Here is a 21,415-nt window from a genome sequence, read left to right as displayed (position 1 = left end):
TCTCTATGTTTTTAATAGAATATAAAAAATTCAAATGAACCGATCTTATATGTATAATGTATAAGCGTTTTTTCTGTACTGTAAAATTAATTATTTATTAATCAGTTTAATAAAAATATAATAGTTAAGATTTTTAAAGGCATAATAAAAAAATTGAAAAATTAAATACACATAATTAAATCTTCTTAATTAATATATATATATTTTTACATAATATAGTTTTGGAACCGATATGAGAAAACCAGTATCGAGTATGAAAATTAGCTATTATAGTTGTTGGATTAAGATTTTAATTTTTAAAGTTGCATCGAAGTCTTTGTCGTAATGTATTCTTTAGGGTGTTTCTATGATTTAAGATAGAACAAGGGTTAAATTGAAAAAGTATAACGATGTGAACTGAAATAAACACATTATATAGGGTGTGAAATAAAAAACAAAACTGCCTAATATCGGTTCATATATAAACCCTCACTCGTCCTAAACCCTTCGACTTCACCTTCTTTTTCCCCCGTCTTCTTCCCTCCTCCCTTCTCTCTCCGCCGCCCACTACCCGCCCTCCACCGCCAAGAAACCCTACTTCCTCCATGGCTACCTCGCTCGCCTCCCAGCTCCAAGCCATCAAATCCATCATAAAGGGAACTCAAGACCCCATCAGAGCCCCTCGCACACGCCCCTCGGTCATCTTTGATCCAAAAGAAGCAGCCGATGTCGATCTCAGGACTATCTTGCCGATAGCTCTCTCCGGTAATTCTCTCCATTTCTTCCCTCATTTCGAATCCTATTCAAGAATCTGAACTCGAGCCCCGCTTCATGGTTTCTTTGATGGGTTTCTAGGTTTGGAGGTGCTTATTGAGAACGATGAGCGCTTTAATGGATACAAGGGCTCTCTTTTTAGCGATACCAGTCTTGATTTGGACCGGGAAAAGATGGTCCCCGAGGAAAACGAGAAGCTGAACAAGTCAATTCATTCGTTTCTTAGGTTGCTTTCAGGGCATCTGCAGCTTCCTGCTGCCCTCAAGACGATGGAATATCTTATTCGCAGATACCAGTACGGCCTTCTCTTGCCTCGATTGATCTGTATTTGTGATGCATCTTAGTTTGTTAAAGTTGAAGAATGCTTCCTCACATTTGAAATTGTAGGATTCATGTATTCAACATGGATGAGCTGGTTCTTGCTGTGCTTCCATATCACGACACTCACACTTTTGTTCGGATTGTCCAGCTTCTGGATTTAAGGTGATCAGGGGATAAGGATTCGTTCAAACGATAATGTTGTTGCTTTGTTTCTATGGTCTCACTTGTCTCTTGTTTCTATGGTTTTGTTTCTCTTAATTAACTGCAGAAATAGTAAGTGGGCATTTCTTGATGGGGTTAAGGCCATGGGTGCACCTCCTCCTAGGAATGTTATAGTGCAACAATGCATCCGTGATAAAGGGCTGTTGGAGGCTCTTTGTAGCTATGTGTGTATTTTATTTGATGTTTTGATTATACGATTTTTAAGTTATTTTGTTTGTGTACGCTAAAATCGAACTTTGAGTTCCTTTTTTGCCCTCTATTTGTAGGCATCGCCAACAAAAGAGTTCCAGCATTCAGGGACTACTATTCATTTTTGCACTGCTGTAGTTGTAGAGTCCTTGGGTGCCATTCCCAAACTGGACACAGATATTGTTCAAAGGGTATCAGGGTTTGTGTTTGATGGACTTAACCCTGCTATGAAAGGAGATCGTGATCATAAGGTAAGACTGGAGAGTTCATATGGTTAATTAATTAGTTATGTTGTCATATATCATTAGGTCACATTCTTCATAAAAGAATCATTAGATTTGACTCCTGCTGTAGCTGTATTTCTTCCATCTATCTATGGTTTAATTAAGTAGTTATTATACGGGGTTTGACAAAAACTTTTTATCTGTAGGCTGGTGCACTTATGATCGTTGGCATATTAGCAACTAGGGCAACATTATCATCTAAGCTCGTCCAAAATTTGATATTCTTCATTGCAAGGGTTGCACAACATGACACAATCAAGTCAATTGACTTACCATGGCTACGTGTTCTGGCAATGGCCATGATTACCCTTGTTCAGGTAAGAATTTGTTTACGTTACTTTTTCAGCTCAAAAGTTACCCATGAACAATATTAGGAGAAGTGACTTCAATATGTGGATCTTATATGATGGAGGAGGAAAATAGGATAATTCGATCTACTTCGAGAGTCCATGATTGAAATCTTATCCACTCGTCTATTCAAGAGATAATGATCAAAAATCAAATCTTATTAGAGATATTCATATTTGAAAAGGAAAGATAATATGAATAGATAAGCAAATTGTGATGAATTCAGAATTGAACAAGTTTGATATTCCAAGGAAAGACAAATTTCTAACTAAAACACATCACACTAAAGGTTGTTATGACCCAAGGTGTATTTCGGCCAAATTTCATTGTTTAGGTCTCAAAATCAACGATTTTGCTATTTTAGGAAAGCGATATTTTGCTTATATATCTTAGTGTAAAGCTAGGAATTTGATTCCATTTGTTCCTTTGTGTTTAGGTCGAGCTACATATGGCCTTTTATGTTTGATCAAAACTTTCCATAAACATAAAGTACAGATTTTTGTAAGATTAGTGTTTGAGTCTTCTATTGATTTACGCATAGTATTGTAGGCCTGTGGCCCAAGAATTGATTTGAGTTCAGTTTATTTCTTAATATAAAATTAATATTTTTCTCAATCTTCTGACTTTTGTGAGAAAAGTGGACATATGGGGTATCAAAAAGTTATTATCTTGAAAATCTTAAAATGTGCCATGGGTTGATTCATCGCACTTCCCTTCCCTTGGCATTCTTTTTTAGAATTTGCCAGGATTTTCTTGGTGATGTCATATTTTAACTGTTGAGGCATGTACTGAATTCCCATGAACTCATACTTAATGTTTACGAAAAATCATTGCAATGTTTCCTGATTTATCTTCTTCTCATCCAGTCACAGTCGGCACAAACATTTCCAAAGAAGATTTTAATGATTCTGAAAGAAATCAGGTCATTTCAGATTTCACTTTATGGATAATCCTGCTGTAGACTTTCTAAATGTTTTTGCTATTCCTTTTCACTTGAACTAGGCCTGATTCAGTTTTTTCTTCCTGAAGGGATTTTGCTGGAGTACTTTCTGATTTGTCCCGTGAGTTCAACATTCAAATGTTTATGCTCCTTTATCTTGAATCCTTGGTTGATTACAGGTGACCTGTCATTATTTTTCATAAATTTACTTCTGCCCCTGTATCTAGAAACTAATTTTCCTGTTTGAAATAGTATGTCTGATGATTCCTGCTGTTCAACACTGATAATTATGATCGAGGCCCTTCCGTTGAGGAATTTTGTTGAGAAGATTGTATTTAAAGTGCTCTTGCACTGTACAAAGTTTTCACAAGCAACAGATATCTCAAAATTGCATCAAGCAGGTACCCCTGGTTAGAATATTATTTCGCAGCATATGGTTTCTTTTCTTATAAATCAACTGAGTCCACCACCTACTTGTTAATCTTTAGCTGTAATGACATGAAAGTAGCTGCAACTTGAGCACTAATAATATTGTCTGGAGAAAATGTTTTGTCCATTCTTTTTTTGAAGACTGAAAGTCGCGAGTCACCACAGGTCAATGGGCAAAGGAAATTCTTGTTGTGATTGAAAGGCATTATCCATTTGAATTACGTGGTGCTATCCGCAAATTTCTTGAGGTTCGCTTCATTTAACTCTTTTTTTGTATCACTTCATCCTTTTATGCACCATTTTAACTGTTAGCACAATGTTAATACCTATCATTTTGCTAGAACTCCAAAACGAACTTAAGAAAAGAGTCTGTGTTCGAAATGATGTTTGGTGGAAGCATGGACATGCCAATGGAAATCTCTGACTCGAAAGTCTGGTTTTCCTTGGAACATCCAAAGGTATAGTATTATAGATAGACATTATTATTCTTACTTTCAAGTACAAGGTAAGTTTTGAAATTATTTGACATGATGTTCTCATTGCACCACTTTTTGTTTGTAACACAGGCTGTGGTCCGTCAATCTGCTCTCTCAAAGTTGGCTGCATCTGGCATACTACAGAATATGACTGTTAATCCACAGGTTCTGTCTCAAGACTTTCTGTTTTTGAAGTACTGAATTTTTTTTGTTCTTTTTCTTTTTCCTTTTCTTCAACCTTGAAAATTTTATATTATTTTTGCTGGATTTGTGGATTTTATTTTTTGTTATAAAATGGATGATTACTTGTCTTGTTTTGATTTTGAAATGGTGCAGAAGATTGCTAGTGTACAAGATGCTGTGGTACGTGGGCTTTATGATGAGGATCTTGGTGTTGTCCAAACAGCTTTATCTATGGATGGACTAGATGGAATAGTCAGTCCCTCTTGTCTTCTGAAAGCTTATGGTGATGTTCTTTCTAGATGCATTGGCATCATAAATAAAAGTGAGTAATATCTATTAACTGAATTTCTAGTTGTCTATTATGTTTTCCTACTTCTCCTACTTCATCAGCCACTATTGTCTTTATAAGGTCAATTCTAGTTGTAGGCAGCTGCATTCTCTAAGAACATTCTTGTTCTCCCATACCTGAAATCTTCCGCTGCTTTCCTGATAAAGTTTCTATGTCTAGCTTGATGTTCTTGTTTGTGACTTTATTCTGCTTTCTTGATATATATACATATTGTATGTGGTGATTAACTATTATGGTCGATGACCTTTTATTTTATGAATAAACATATTTGTTGAAAGCTAACTACATATTTCATTGAACTGGACATCAGATATTTCCATCTGGAAAAAAATTCCATCCTCCATTTACACCAGTAACTACACAGTTGATTTCATTGTTAGTATGAATATATGATGCTAGATGAAGATAATTGATGAATCTTTTATTGTTTATATTGTGAAGCAATATAACAATTAGCAATGCCTTTTTGATGAATGTCAAACAAGATTGAACTTGACTGAAAAGTTCAATCTTGTTTGACTGAAAAGGACATTTATCTTTGTACTTACAGACATTTCTGATTCATATCTATTTCCTTGGAGTATGAGGAATCATCAGAAGTTCAGAACTACGTGCTTTGATGTCGCTTCCATGTAACTTAATTTTGTAGTTTCATAAGAAACAGTGATGAGGTTTATGTTTGTAGGTTCCGAGAGGAGGAGGGAGATGTATTTGCTTTGTGTTTCTGTAATTCTGTGTAATCTGCACTTTCTTTTCTTACAAAGCAATTTCGGTGATACTTCTAATACATGGTACACATGTGTGTGGATCTCTCATGAGTTTTACATTAATTAGTTCAAACAAGCTACTATTATACGTAATTAAATGGCTTGTTGATGGGTCTAGCAACCAAACCAATTTTAACTTTACCTTTGCAAATATGCAAATTGTGATATTGTAGTAGCTGAGTCCTGAAGGTGTAATGTGTACAATGTGGTTACTTCCATGTCAAATTTAAGAAATGTAACAAATCAAGTTAGTTTTTTTTTCTATTGAAATCACATCTCTACTAGTTTTTGAGGTTTTTGTCACATGCATTTTCTTTCCCTTGTTCCCCTTTGCAGGTACATCTAAGGTATCTCGGGCTTGTGATGTTGCTGTTTCTTGCCTCAACCACATGGTTATGGAGTTTCAAATGCATCACTTGGAGTATTCAAAGGATGTTGCAAGAATAATATTTCCTCTACTTCTTGTTCATCCAATGGTCTCGTATCTTCCTATTTGCTGCGATACTTCATTTACAACTTCCTCTAGTGAAACTCTTCTTGAACAATGCATCGCTACTGTGCAGACTTGGAAGGTGAATTTGAAGGCTTTGGAATTAGCTAAGAACGTGCAATGGCCATTCTACTTTCAAAGCTCTGTTGCATATGATCCTATCATTTTTGATGAAATGAAGGTTAGACCATCTGACATTGATTGCATTGCTGCATTGCCTATTTTTAATCGTTGTATAAGGTCTTTGTAGTTAATTACTCACACCAATTAATATTTGTATGCCTGGAGCTGATTGCTAGTTGTCTATCATCTTCAAACATTTTTAATACATATTTAATAGTATAACTGTGTAAGTAGGTTTTGGCCTGATTTATTGATCTAAGAGTAGTGAACAGTTGCCTCCTGAACACTGTTCTTTTGCCACCCCCCAGCTCTAGCCATCAAATTATTGACTTCATGCTTGGTATTCTGCGGTTCTGTGAATTTTGTGAAAAATCTTGTCTGACGTTTCTGATATTCTTTTTATTTTATCTTGTGGATTCTGGATAGTGTGAACTCTTGCTTCTTACTTTTTTTGAGCTGAAATGGAGTCCCTTGGAATTCTCTAATACTTAGTTCCTGCTCCTACATGTGTGTATGTGTGTGTTTCAATTTTCAGTCTCTTGGCTGCAACGTAGAATGCCTAGCTGCATCATTTTGTTGTCAGGCCTTATAGGTCTCATATAAACACGAACAACTTTAGGTTTGAGAACAGCAGCAAGCACAAGAAGTAACCTGTAGACCTGATCATTTGTATTCAGCTGTAATGCTATGTGGATCTCTTTCCTCCATTCTCCCGTTGAAGCATATTGTAACTAGGTTTGTTTGAGTAGCTAACTGGAAAAATTAGAAATGCGGTTTATTTTACCTTTATATTGTTTTAGTTGTTCATCATTTGGCTTATATTGTTACTTGTAAGTTAGACATTGCAAAGTCATCAAGCAAAGTTCCACTTATCGGGATTGGTGGCCCAAAAAAAAAATGATATGTATCGGCCATTTTGGCTGTTGATATCTGATTTCAGTATTAGACTGCATTTATTTATGTAAAAACTTAAAAAAAATAAAATACTGAAAATTCTTATTTTTAAAAAAAGTAAGAAAAAAATAAAAACATAAATTGCTCATATGTGAATTTTTAAAATTAGAAAAAAAAACTCTTCCACTAACTCTCTCTCTCTCTCTCCCGCTAATAGGAAAAAAGAACTCCCCCCTCTGACACTCAATCAGAGAGGAGTTTAAGAACTCTCCTCTCTCCCACTGTCACTCTACCTATCACTTGCTTCCTCTCACTCTCGAAAAGGGGGGGGAGAGAGAGGTTGGAGGTCATTGGAGAAAGAGATGAGGTGGGGAGGTGTCGCTGGAGAGAGGAGAAACGGAAAGAAAAACCCAAACAAATGAAAAGAGAGAAAAATGGCTTATTTGTGGTTGTATGCTGAATCCATCAAAGGACGAGCTTCCTGGACTTCTATTTTGACAGATCGACGTCGGAGGACTTCGCGGAGGTGTTTCAAGAGATGAGATGAGTTTTGTATTTAATAGTTTCGGCCGATCAGGCTGAAACAGGCGCAATCTGGACGCACCAATCCAGTCAATACGGTGGGATTGAGATTGATTGGAATTGGGAACCTTGTTGTCAAGCATTCTATTGCAGGAGTTTTTTCTTTTTGTGCTAGTCACTTGGATAGTTATCAGATCGATCCAATTCGAGAATAATTTCTCCGGACGTCCCCCGTTGGTGTGTCCAGTAAAGAATCCATATCAGCTATCCTCAAATAGCTGAGAATAGTTTTCTGTTGAATAACTAGATGTGGAGCTCCTGCCTTACGTTTATAAGCAGCTGTTGCTAAAATTACCATTTATCTATGCCAGATGGCTAGAGTATCTATCTTTTATGTTATTTACTACTTTAGTCTCTCAAAAGGAACATGGGAGAAAAACTGGTTAATAATTATCAGATCTTCATGTGATGTTGGCTGTTGGTTTTTGCTGCTCTGTGAAATTATAATGTGAATCTAGGTTAACAAAAAAGCACCTGTTAAGTGGTAAGTCAAGAATTTACTTGAGATGGTCTGAAGTTATGGAATACACATAGTTTTAGTGGTAAGGAGATTGTTCAGAACTTCAGATTCAAGAAGGTGCAGCACAGAAAGATCTTGAATTGGATATAGGAAGATATTTGCATCAAATAATCTTTGTTTTCCTGCAATTTTCTATTCTGATTGACTATGAGATTGCCAAAATGAATGCAGAATCTGGATTCTGATCATGCTGCTTCCATCAATATGAAAACCATTGGAGTGTTGGCTGAAGCCTTTTGGGCAAACCCTCAAGAGCATATCCAGTGGTTAGTTGAGTGCAGCAGTTATGATGGACTGTCCAAGAGTTTATTTTTCTTCATCATATTGCAGGCAATGATGAACCACAATAAAGGTAAGTCCGACAATGATAGTGCTCTGTGACACTTTGTTGTACACCTCATATTATGGAAACAACAAAAAACATCTTACTTTTCACCCTTTTGATTTTGGTAGCATTCTGTTGTTTTCTGAATGGCTATTGGAATATATAAATTGGTATAGTATGATCTAGTTGTCCATCTAGAAAGCTGAATGTGGTTGTACATAACTACATATCCTGTTTAAAAGTATCATTTTGGATATTCTGCCAGTGTTGAGATACTGCAGTTTAGTTTGGTTCTTCAGTGGTATTGGACTGACTTCTAAATCGTGCATGGGATATTGTGCATTTCCTGCTCTTGCTTAGTTGCTATTTCATGAATAGTAGCGATATAAGAAACAACTTTGGAAGGACTTGCTCTTATCTTCTTTTAATTGTCAGGTTGCCGAGTTACTGATTTTTTTGTTTTTCATATTGCTAGAGTTTGGAGGGATTGTGAAATTATATCAGAGTTGCTCCTCAACACTTAAGAATGAGTGGAATAAGATGAAACTTCATGGTGGTGTCACTTTGAACGAAGATGTACATCTCTGGCTTGATGCTATATAGAATTTGAGAAATTGTCAAGAATATAACATTCTGAAACCAAATGTACTGCATCCATTTTGCAGATCAATGTGGACAAACTGGATAAATCCTGCATGGGATTGGTGAACCATCTATTTCATTCTGAAGCTGAATCATTGAATGCAAAGATTATGATTTGCATCTTTTGGAGTCTCTTGAAAGCATTTCATGCTATGGCTAATGAGAGTACCTTGGTGTGTAAATTTGTTAAACTCCATTTCTTTTTGATATACTAATGGATAGTGAGCTGACTGAAGGGAAACTGTTAGATCTGATCCAAATTATTGGAACTATTGGCTTGGTTATCCCATTGTTGTTGTTGTTGTTCTTGTAGCCTATGAACAGTTAAATTCTGCTGTTTGTAACTCACATGGTTTACAGTGTCCTGTTTCTTATGTGCTTTTCATTTTTCATGCAGGCTGATGATGGAGAGGGAGAACCTATACTGAATGACCTGTTTCTCTTCTTTGTCACAGCACAACCTAGGAATGCCTTCACAAAGCATCTTCAGTTTCTCTTGATTAACTGCACTAGGGAACCCTTTCGGTTTCTGTCCAAGTATTTTTCTGATGAAGGTTTGTGGTGTAAAATTTTCTTTTTCCTTTATATCAAATTCTCAATGTTAGCGATTAATGTCTACATTGATGTCTATATCTCAGTTCTAACCATCTTTTTTTCCAACATCCTGATTGTATGTTATCCTTTACCGGATAACAATATTGTGTCTGTGCATGTGCCTATGTGTGCCAAGTTATGCTTGTCAAGCTTATAGAGTTGTGCCAGCAGCACTGCAGGTTGTGTTGTGTGTTGGAATAAAATTTTGGCAATTAAAGTAGAAGATACTATGACCTTGGACTGTAATATTTCTCAATTTTGAAGGGATCAACATCTGGAAGCATGAAAAGTAGTTGTCCTTGCTATTTTATCCATTCATTATTATTCACCTTGCTATCTTGTCATATTACTTATGTTTTGTAGTTATCCTAGTTAGATTAATTCGGTTTTGGTTGTATTCCTCTGTAACTTTATTGTTTTGGCATATAGACAAGTTCTAGGATTTGTAGTATAACTTTGATCATCAGTATTCAGTATGGATGATGTGATGCAACAAAGTATGCTCATGTACCTGCAAATTTTGAATTTTGGAGGTCGTACATGCAAGTTATGTAGTATTTGATTGGAATGTTGGCAAGTGTTATTGATGGGTCAGTAAGAGAGCATTAGATTCAATTTTTAACTATGTAATTATCTGTTCTGGTGGGTAACAAATTTGCAACTTATTGAAGTTGAGGGATGTGTATTGGATGATTCATGAAAAGACCTAGACTTGTTTATGTTTAGATTACTCTTTTTTTTGTACTTTACCTGAAACACTTTTATTTTCTTTATTTATTTCAAGTCTAGTAACTTCTTGGAATATCCTAGTTTTTTCTTCTTTGTTTGCATCCTCCATGCATTTATAAGAATTTAGTAACCTGATCTGGTAATTATTGATTTTAAAAACTCTTATCAAGCCTTTCGCAGAATATTGGAAGATTGGGTTCATGTTTCCTGCATTACGTACTTCACTATTTTTACACCTTAATTCCTGCTAAAAAAGTGTCTTCTTTTTTACTAGCAATATATATTTTTGTGTTCAAATCTTATTTATTGTGCTGCATTTTAGGCTTTCCTGTTGAAGTGCAAGTCGAAAGCCTACGTTTACTTGCAACTGTTTGTTCTATATATTCGTTGTCTGAAAGAAGCAGTTTGGGAGGCAACTCCTGTTTACAATTTTTAAGTGGATTTCCTTCACTTCTTATTCCACTTTCTCATACAGACAAGGTATAACTTTGGATTCCATTTCATTTAAATTTCAAGCATATTGATGTAAAGTTGTAAACCTTCTACGGCATTGTCTTTGCTATTTGAGGTTCTCTTTTAACTACAACCACCTATATTTTGGTCATATTGCGGAAAAGCTCTTCCTTTTGAGTTGACTTCTCCACCCGATGTATATTTATGAGCAACCACCCTCCAACATTCAGCAATATTCTTAGTATATTCTATATATTTTTACTAAAATGCCCTTTAGGCCTTTTTTAACAAAGGCAGGAAAAGGAGAGAGTGAGAAGGGCATTTTTAACCAAAATAAATGAAAATATTTCTCACAAACCAACTGGAGGTGGTTGAAAAATATCAGAAATTTCTGACAAAGGAGTTGATTTTCAAATATCTCACAAACAGTAGGTTTTTCACAATAAAAATTATAAGATAGTGCTATGCATGAAGTTCCTTTTTCTCCATCTCTCAAAATGAAGTGCTGTTGCTGGCTTTTATGCAGGATATACGAACATCTGCCATGAGTTGCATAGAAGGGCTCTACATACTTTGGCGCCGTTTTGAAGTTTCTCCATTAAGAAATGGTTTCTTCATTTATTTTGTCCTAGTTTGTGATAATTTTTAGTAATATTTGATGACATTATATGTATCAACAGGAAATGATCCGACTATATCTTGCTTATGGTCACCAACATTTGGGGACTTTCTCGAATCCTTGGTTAACCAAAAGGAGTTGATTTCCTCGGATGTAAAATTCCTTCACACTTGTGTGACATCCATGCTAAACTCGTCTTCTCATGACCTTCTGCTTCCTGAAAATATTAGCGACAGGTGGTCCCTCTATTTTGGTATCCCATGTTTTGTTAGTGGAAGATGCTAACCAGATAACAATACAAATTATATAGACCATCTACTACTTTCAAATGTAGTTTTCTCATCTGTGCTTCTGACCATCCAGCAACTTCCATAAAAGATCTACTACTGAGATGTACTTGTATTGTTTTGAGTTTTATCTATAAATGGAAAATCTGCACCTAAATTTTTCTGATTCTTATCTCATGATACATACCTATTATGACTGCTCCTATTCTGAGTAACATGTACCTTAAAAACGTTATAATGCTCGAAGTTGACAATCATGAACTTTGCTAATGTAGACTGCAAAAAATAGCCTGCAAGCTGTTTTGCATGCTAAGACACTTATGAATGGTTTTAATTCTTAGGATGTAACACCGCTGTCAATAATGTGGGCTAACCAGCATTTTACTACTAAAGAATTATTTTGGAATTCTCGATTCAGTAGTTCATATTTGAGTTTTGAAGATTTTGCTAGTGAATGGAAGCCATTAAGTTTAATGCAATGAGATCTTAGAACAAATGTAAGAGCGAAAATGTGATTGATGACCAATGTTGGTTAAGTATCTCATTTGCATAAGTATCTCGGGTTTTGTCCTGTTCACCTATCGAACTTGGGGGTATTTCAGCTATTTATGGCCTTCATAAGATAAAACCAAAGAAGCCTCCTTAAGCTTTACTTATTATATATATGTCATTTGTTTCCACATCCCTTATTTCATGGACATGTTATTCCCTTAAAGATTTATTCTACATACATAAATCCAAGAATTACTACATTGGACCCACATGTATCCTTTCATTGAGGCATTGTAGAAAAGTAGACTATTTATTACATGCTTTCTTCATATTATCAGGATGAATTGACCATTGTTACCTTTTGTAACAAGCTAAATCTTGATATTTTTTCCAGGTTTGATCTGCTTACAAAAGAAAGCCTGTTGCATTTCATCTTGAGGTCTGCGCTGAAATTTTCATCATATGGGAAGGTTTGTTTTATGCACTGAGACAATTTGTGTAGCATTTTGTGTTCATTTCAAAACAGTAGTGTTTTGTGTGCCTGGTATTTGCAAAGGCTATTGGCAAATGTTACTAGAATTTTATCAGTATGGGGAACTATTGTATCTCTTCCTGTCATTCACTTGGGAAAGTTCTGATGAGCTTAATAATTCTGTTCCAGCTGATGGTGTTATCATTGCTCAAAGGAATTGGGAATTTCATATTTCATGAAAAAGGTACTAAAAAGCTGCTGCTCAGACTTGTGGATGGACGCAGTCATTGTGAACCCGGGTCTGCTGATTTACACGGAAAGTTGTCAATCCTTGAAATAGAGACTTTATGTTTGCTTTTGGAGGTCCGAAATCATTTTTATTGGATATTTTTCACATGTTATCTTGCATCTGTGTCATTCCTTTTTGTCGCAGTGAAGCAAGTCCTATTAAACATTCTTGCATTTATAGGTTTCACTTTCAGCATCAAATGCGGCAGATCTTGATGCTGACATCTTGGGCTCTTTAATAAACGCTTTAAGAGTAAGCACTAGTAACTTCCTAATTGTTCTGATTTTTCCTTTCTCATCTGTAATTTATCTTACCGTAAATGTTTTCACTTTTAATAATCTAGTTGAGGGTGTCATTAGATGTGACAAGAATGCATTCCACCCTTTGACTTATGAATTCATTTTAAGACTCTCCAGCAGTGGAGTACAGCCTGTTTGTACTTTCCGGAACCCACTTTGGAGGGAGCCTTCGTGCCAGGATGCATTATTTTTGGATTTTGTCTAATGAATCATCAAATTTCTGTTTCACCTTGCAGGTTCATGGGCTGTCTTCAGCAGACCCTTGTATTGTACGACCATGTGTAACTGTCCTCCAGAATCTTAAGCCTACTTTCTACGATAGCTTGAAGAATGAGATTCAGGTCATTACTCATTAGAATTTGTAATACCAGTCCAATTGTTTATGTTATTCGATATTTTATTTTGCCTATTTAATATCTTGTTAAATTGTTTGCGATATTATATTATGTCTGAATGTAGTGAACATAAAATCAACTGTTTTTGGTTTAACGCGCTGGTTATTGCTTATTTCCTTTCTTCTATTTCATGTGTTATTTATCTTCATATTACATGGGTGCAATATCAGTTTGTGTGGAGGTGGCCCAATCATGTCAATGAAGAAGATGTTGGTAGAGAGGATAAGGGAGACATATGTTCAATTTGGGCTGTTGGGTTGGTTATTTGTGGGACTATATTTTTGTTCAGGTAGATCAAATTATGGGGAATTTGACAACTTTGTTGGCATAATTAATTTCGATCTACAGTTGAAGTCTTTGTGTCAAACAAGCAATTAGGTTGTTTTGTGACTATCTTCAGGAAAAGGCTGTGCTTGGTTTAGGAATTATAATGAAAACAGGTCTCGGACCACATTACTAGAGTAAGCTATGAAGTAAACTTTCCCTCCTAAATCTCAGAATTTAAGTTGCTGTGGCCAGAATGTTTGCTTGTTTCTAGCGCTTAGACCTAAAGTAGCATTCAAGGTTAATTAATCTAATAAAAATGACCGTTGGCAGAGAAATATACTTGTGAGCTCATAAGACATACTTCGGGAGAAATATATTACCTAAAACCATAGCCTAAAGAGTGGAGTATTTTTCTTTTTTCTGAGATCCATCTTGCTGGCATATGGAAATAAGTAAGCTCAACAACATGATACCAATTTTTACTCTCCCTGCACTTTCATTGATTTCAACATTGTATTATATATTTTGAAGATATGCTCACTTAGTAATCTGATAATTCATTTTTTTCAGGAGAAGTTTTTTGGCAACCTGGTGTTTCTGTTCCATAATGCTAATGGGGACATTCGTAATGCAACAAGAGACACACTTCTGCGGATAAACGTCTGTATTGATATCCTCAAATTCTTTTATGTGACAACTAATTCTTGTTGAACTCTTTTATATAATTTGAATAAAATGATGCGATCACGCTCAATCTTGTTCCTAAATATATGCAAGATATGAAAGTTATATGTGTATTTTATTTTTCAAGTTTGTTTTCTCTGTTGCATTTGGCTATTGTATGAGTGAAGACATTAGGGATTTCTCTTTATACCTTTGAGAGAATCTTCTGTCATGCAGCATAACTAAGGTTTTCCTTTTCTCTAGAAGACTTACAGATAACTATTTAATCTAGATGTGCTGACTCCTAGTAGTTCAGACTTAGGGCTTTGCTATTCTTTAGAGGTGCAGATGTTCTCAACTTTCTTACATGAATCAAACATCTAGGTGTACAATATGTAACTTCAGTGTGCCGCATGTCTTTTTTGAGCCTTTATTTGTTATTTTTACTCATTAGATGTCATATATCGTTCTATATTGTAGTCAAAATATGCTACACACGAGAATATGATAAAGAAAACTAATTGTCACACAGAACTCTTGAAAGTCAAGACTTCCTTCAGCATGATCTGAAAAGTGCTAGTGCATACTTACACATACTTGCATAGTGATTTATGGAATAATGCTAGTACATACTTACGAATTGTGATTATGTTGGTTATTTGATGTTCTTAAACATTGTCTTTAATCACTATATTCATTTATCAGCTTTATTCCAGTTCTCATTTCTTGTTATTTGCCTTGGGTAGCGTAATGTAGTTTGTAACTTGCTATATGTTTCTTGTTACGTCAAGCAGCAGTAGTATCAGATACCATCAAAATTTATTGTACAGCTGTGCTAAGTGGTATTACCATTTTACAGCCTTTTGCATACAATAGCCCTTTGATTTGGTTATACTGATATAGTTGTTCATCTTCAATTTGCAGATCAATTGCTCAACAGTAATTAGGCTCATTGAAGTTATTCTTGGCCAAGGCCATGCTATTGGTTCCTCAAAAAGAATGAAAGGAGAGGACATGACTTATGGCAGATTTGGCTTGTATCAAAATGCATTTGATAGAAATGAAGAGCCATTTCTTATTCTTGTCTCTCTTCTTGACATTCTTTGTCTAAAGAAGAAAATGAGGAAAAGGTTTGTTTGTTCATGCAATCTTAGTGTTCTGTATCTTTCTGTTGGCTAATCTATTGGCATACCTCAATTCATTTTGCCTTGCTATGACGTCTGACCTTCATATTATCTCCCTAATGCAGGAGCTCTTTGATACAACCACTTTTTCGGGTTCTTTCTGAACTATTTTCTAATGGTTGGCTTGTTAATTTATGTGAGCAAGGGGCAAAGGGAAGTGGGGAAGAATCTGAAGTATCTGAATCGGTCTCTGGGGTGGTGTATCAAGCTCAGCAGACTACACTACTAATTCTTAAAGATATTACTGATTCATTAGAAATGGATCTTCCTGTTAAGGTCACTAGCATTTCCACCAAAACTGATAAATTTTAGTTTGGAAGTTTGTGGTAGTGTTAATTTATTTCTCTTTTTCTTAAGTAATTTTTCATGTTATTAATGGTTGCACAGGAAGACCTATTCAATAAGGTAACTATGGATCTTTTGGTTGCATGTGCACGTTCTGCCAAGGATGTAGCGACCCGCAATCATGTATTTTTATTGCTCTCTTCTATTGCAAGGGTTTCTCCAGAGCAAATTTCTGGGAATATCATGGATATATTTACTGTAATTGGAGAATCTGCTCTGAAGCAGGTAGGCATTCACTTCCCTAATAGAAGTTTGAAGCTGATTTCTAATGTTAAAAAGAACTTCCAACAGATTCCTTTGGTAGTTCCAATTTCTTGAGTGATGCCTTATTGTAATTTGGTTCCTAGAAATTAAGCCAGCTGTTCCATGAAGTTTTCTCAAACTGGAAAATATTTTATTGTACTTGAAAGTTCATTAAATTTTCTTCTTGTACTTAGTTGTGTGAAGAAATTATATTTTCTAAGGTGTTTCTTTTTCTATTTATCACTTGAATGCAGAATGATAGTTATTCCCAACATGTTCTGGAGGATCTGATATCAACACTAGTCCCATGCTGGTTATCAAAGACCAATAGTATAGAGAAGCTTCTTCAGGTATGTGGATGGTGCCAATCTTGATGTATACTGTTAGTCTTTATCATGTACCAAATTTTTGTTAAGCAAAACTTTTCTTTCAGATTTTCATAAAAGCTTTGCCAGATGTGGCAGAACATCGGAGGTTGACTCTCATAGTTTACCTATTGAGGTAGTACTAGCTTGAAGCCTGAATTATTATCTAGATGGCTATGCTTCTCCATACTCTATTAAATATTTTGTATTACGTGGTTCTCAGGACATTGGGAGAAGAAGGGAGCTTGAGCATACTGCTTTTTCACCTACTTCACTCCTTGGTTCATCGCCTTGTGGAATCTTCTCCTGAACAACAAAGGAACTTGCAAGACCTCTTTTCTTCCCATTCTGCTACTATAACAGAGTGGGAGTACACATTTGCAGTACAGATATGTGATCAGTATTCATGTAAAATATGGTTTCCTTGTTTAGTAAAACTATTGGAAGAACTGAGAATTCGTAATGAGCAAGAAGGACTATTTCTTGAAATGCATTTGGCAATGCACTTTATCCTATTTAAATTGCACGACACAAAATTGATTTTCGAGCGTGAATCTGACCAGTATGCGGAGCACTTTCAGGTCTGTTCTGCCTTAGGTTCTCCATATATGATCCTTCTTCATTCTTTTATTTTCTTTGCCCAAATTTTTAGAGCTTGAAACACTATACAATTAATTTCATAAGTTGAATAGCTGTATCTCTTGCATATGACACTATATTTGACACTTTAATAGTCAGTTCATGAATGCAAAAGTGAAGAAAATTGATCCAACCTTTTGAACCTATTTAACAATAATTAAGACGTATTTGTTGTGTATGTTGGAAATTTAAATGGTTTGCAACTATAGCTGATGAGAGTGCATACTTCTGAATCTGTGCCATCTTACCTTGCATTTAATTTGGCTGAACTTCCTAGCTTCATATGTGATTTGGCTTATTTTGCCCTTGCTATATATTCAGAAATAATTAGCTGGCACATGCTAAATTTTCTGCATGATTTCTGACCACAACCTATTAAGCTGTGCTGTTTGTTCAAATAGGCAAATGTCACAAATCTGAGTAATCCCAATAGAATTTATAGATTTTTTTTTTCTTTCTCTATTGTGCTAGCTTTATTCAGAAGAATTTCTAATGCACATTCTGATCTTCTCAGGTTTATGTTTGACATGTTTTGGTTTTTTGTTCAATCACCGAGTGTTTACTGAATTTAATTTCAAGAATTGTGAATTAATATACTTATCTCATTTGATTATATTCCAAATAGATCACACTTGGAGCCCTTATGGAGCAAATTGTCCTCAATTTGCAATTAGCAAGTGTCAGAAGCAGACAACTGAGAATACCTGCTGACATTGTAAAGCAATATAAGGACTGTGCCAATCAAGTACTAAAAACAATTACTAGATGCATGACTCCCTCCACATTCTTCCAGGCCGCCACTCAATTACTTGATCATACAAATGGAAGTGTCAAAAGAAAGGTGCTTTAGAAGATAAATGAGTCAAGTTCTTTTTGTTCAATATGCCTAGTGTGCTTATCATCTCTTAATGCAAAGGAACAGATATTATTCTCTGACATCATATATAATTAATTTACTTTGGTAACAGGTGCTAGGGCTATTGAGTGATACTTTGAAGGATAATGGTCTAGTCCAGAAGAAACAAAAGGAAGGGAGAAGATTGAAGCTGAAATCTTTTGCCTTACCACAACATCTAGATGAGACTGTGACTCCATCATTCAACAAGTTGTGCTTGAAGGTAGCAGAGTTAATTGACAATACTACTGGTGATTTGGATACAGCTATAAGGGTTTCTGCAATTTCTGCCCTTGAAGTACTAACTAAAGAATATCCATCTGATAATTTTGTTTATGGTACCTGCCTCACAATCATTGTAGAGAACATTTGTTGTGATAATCTGGCCATATCTTCTGCGATTATTCGAGCCACAGGTTCATTGATCAGTGTGCTTGGTTCAAAAGCATTGTCACAGCTTCCTCTTGTTATGAAGCATATGCTTCAAAAGGTTCGTGAATTCTCAAGTAGCTCCAGTAAAATTCCTAATGGGCTCACAGAAAATAGTACATCTCTCTTGCTGTCTATACTTATGACGCTGGAGGCAATTGTCGAAAAGCTTGGCGGATTTTTAAATCCATATCTTGAGGACATCTTGGATCTAGTAGTTCTTCATCCAGAATATGCTTCAGAATCAGATACAAAGATCAAATTTAGAGCTGCTAATGTTCGAAAGCTTTTGACGGAGAAAATACCAGTATGTTTCTATGCACCTTTATTTCCTTTCATTCTTTTGTGCACATGACAGTCACCTATCATAGTGTATCCACCATCTGCCAGCGCTTTATGTTTAACTAGGAAATTTGTGTTGCAGGTTCGACTTATGCTACCGCCATTGATTCAGATCTACCCTGATGCTACCAAATCTGGGGAATCAAGCCTCTCTTTGACATTTGAAATGCTAGCAAGTCTAATTGGTGTAATGGATAAGTTATCAATAGGAACTTATCATGTTAGAGTTTTTGAACATTGTCTGGTAGCACTTGACCTCCGTCGTCAGCTTCCAGAGTTTAAGAATATTGATACTGTAGAGCAAAGTGTTATTCATGCCATCGTTGTTTTGACAATGAAGCTTACTGAATCAATGTTTAGGCCTCTTTTTCTTCACAGTCTGGAATGGGCAGAGTCTGAGTTTGAAGGGAATCAGTCTGTGAGCAGCAGAAGCTTGGATCGAGCAATTTCCTTCTACAAGTTGGTTAATAAACTTGCAGAGAAGCACAGGTGAATTCAATTTTATTTTCATTTGCCTGTTGTCCTGTCCCTATCTGTTTGAAAGATTCATGTTGCTTATTGATTATATCCTGACTCAAGCAAAAACAAGCAGGTCAGATAGGGATTGAGAAAGAAATTAGTGGGTGGCATTACTGGGCCAATAAACATCTAATATTTTTGTTATTTTTTGCTTCATACTGGAGAGTTTTTCTGGGATGTTTCAAAATTTCTTTTGTAATGGCGAGCTAACTTTGATGGATGCATCATTTCTTATACGCGCAGATCCTTGTTTGTACCTTACTTCAAGTACTTCCTCGACGATAGTGTACAATACCTCAGCCCAGATGCAGGTTTGGTTGGTTTGAAACGGAAGAAGAAGAAAACGAAGGTTGATGATGCACAGGATCATGGAAATGATGTTCTGTCCCCCAAGCAATGGAATTTGAGAGCTCTTGTATTGAAGTCCTTATATCAATGCTACCTCTATGATACTGACCTTAAGTTTCTGGATCCCTCTAATTTCCAGGCTAGTATCCATCAGTTAAATCCTGAAATTCTGTTTGCTCCTAGTATACATGTTTTTATTGTCCTTACTATCTGAGGTACCTCGTACTTTCCTCTGGTGGCATATATATGCTATACTTTTCAGCCTTTTTGAGTGTTCTTGTGCCTTTTGAATCAACTGTGTCAAGTTTTGAGGTTTCCAGCTTATTTCAGAATTGAGATAAACATGATGAGACAAAGATGGGGTGGGGATGATGAGGATTAGGGAGCACATATTGTTTTCAGTAGTGTCTTTCTATTTGTTGAAAAGGATAACTTTCAGTTCTCCAATGTGTGTAAACCTTTAAGAAAGTAAGAAACAAATAGATATGGCTTCTTTTTTAAGCCAACACAGCCATATGAAAAATTCTGCTGTTTTCTTGCAAATTTTGTAAGTTACCACATAAACTCTTCAAATAACACCTTGAGACATTAAGAATGATATATGTAACCAGTTTATATTAAATTTAATTCTTATGGAGCTGAGAATTAGAGGTCTGAAATTTTGCAGGTGCTGTTGAAACCTATTGTCTCTCAGCTTGTGGTGGAACCTCCATCATCTCTCGAGTCATTGATGAGTGGACCTACCATAGAAGAAGTAGACGAGACGCTTGTTATGTGCCTAGGTCAGATGGCCATTACAGCACGCTCGGATGTTCTCTGGAAGCCACTCAACCATGAGGTGTGTGTTAATTTGTTTGTGCACAAAGGGAGTCATTCCTTCAGTTTGTTTTAGTCAATTGATACTTATTGCATCTACTAATATACCATTTTAAGTATGGGAATTTCACTTCCATCTTAGCAATAGAATATCATCAGTGTTCCTTTTTCTTGATGATGATGCCATCAGCTTCCTATGTCATTCAACTAATCTTCCTTTATATCCTTGTAGGTGCTGATGCAAATGAGGGATGGTAAGGTCCGGACTAAGATGGTTGGTCTGAGGGTTGTCCAGTACCTGGTAGAACACTTGAAAGAGGAATATCTTGTTCTTCTACCTGAGACAATCCCATTTTTGGCTGAATTGCTGGAGGATGTGGAGCTTCCTGTTAAGACGTTGTCCCAGGATATTCTGAAGGAATTGGAGACTCTTAGTGGGGAAAGCCTTCGACAATACCTGTGAGAAGTCATCATGAAGGCGCCCCGTGTTTGTTCATCATTCCTGTAGACCAACCTCTCTGCCTTGTTTTCCACTTGTGTTGCTCTCTACCAAGAAACAAAGAGGTGTCTGATAACTCGAATGGCGAGGCAGGTCCACTGTTGTAGTAGATAATTTAAGATGCAGAAGAAGCTGCTAAACTTGCTCATGCGAAATGAAACAAAGCTGGTATAAATCTGAGGTATTTGCTTATGGCTTAAGTTGCTTCCATTTTGTACAGCCGCGAGTGAGTTCAGCCGGTCAGTAAGCAGCGTTCCACTTTTTCTCTTGCATTTTTTGCTGGCTATTATGTTTTTTCCCTCATTTTGTAAGAAATATTTTCTCCTTTTTGGGGCGAATTAGTAATTCCATGGTTGGCTTACATTGCCAACCGTCTTGAACCATTTGTTTGTAAT

The 21,415-nt window shown here is 35.9% G+C and overlaps 1 protein-coding gene across 2 annotated transcripts; it reads left to right on the top strand.

Annotated features, from left to right (window-relative positions):
- The first annotated feature begins 494 nt into the window (after positions 1-494).
- LOC140793479 (uncharacterized protein At3g06530) lies at positions 495-21,403 on the top strand. 2 transcript variants are annotated; one of them, XM_073144975.1, is made up of 39 exons: positions 495-744; positions 835-1,048; positions 1,141-1,236; positions 1,343-1,460; positions 1,563-1,736; positions 1,916-2,086; positions 2,984-3,039; positions 3,147-3,236; positions 3,310-3,458; positions 3,652-3,734; positions 3,828-3,944; positions 4,053-4,127; positions 4,302-4,467; positions 5,598-5,737; positions 5,825-5,932; positions 8,042-8,222; positions 8,671-8,771; positions 8,861-9,010; positions 9,235-9,391; positions 10,483-10,640; positions 11,140-11,221; positions 11,294-11,468; positions 12,406-12,481; positions 12,673-12,846; positions 12,953-13,024; positions 13,308-13,412; positions 14,304-14,393; positions 15,321-15,526; positions 15,646-15,856; positions 15,968-16,150; positions 16,423-16,518; positions 16,602-16,669; positions 16,757-17,114; positions 17,798-18,013; positions 18,141-18,803; positions 18,921-19,327; positions 19,601-19,844; positions 20,373-20,543; positions 20,754-21,403. In XM_073144975.1, the coding sequence occupies exons 1-39, from the start codon at positions 585-587 to the stop codon at positions 20,982-20,984; spliced, it is 6,492 nt and encodes a 2,163-aa protein (XP_073001076.1). In that variant the 5' UTR covers positions 495-584; the 3' UTR covers positions 20,985-21,403. The 2 variants fall into 2 exon arrangements, with proteins under 2 accessions (XP_073001076.1, XP_073001075.1); XM_073144974.1 differs by having other exon boundaries at positions 4,299-4,467.
- The last annotated feature ends 12 nt before the right edge of the window (positions 21,404-21,415 follow it).

The sequence above is a fragment of the Typha latifolia genome, chromosome 8 (genome assembly GCF_019914945.1).
Source record: "Typha latifolia isolate L0001 chromosome 8, TyphaL0001v2, whole genome shotgun sequence".
In the NCBI taxonomy this organism is placed as follows: domain Eukaryota; kingdom Viridiplantae; phylum Streptophyta; class Magnoliopsida; order Poales; family Typhaceae; genus Typha; species Typha latifolia.
Note: the sequence above shows the minus strand (reverse complement) of the source record. Positions and strands in the feature narration are given on the sequence as shown.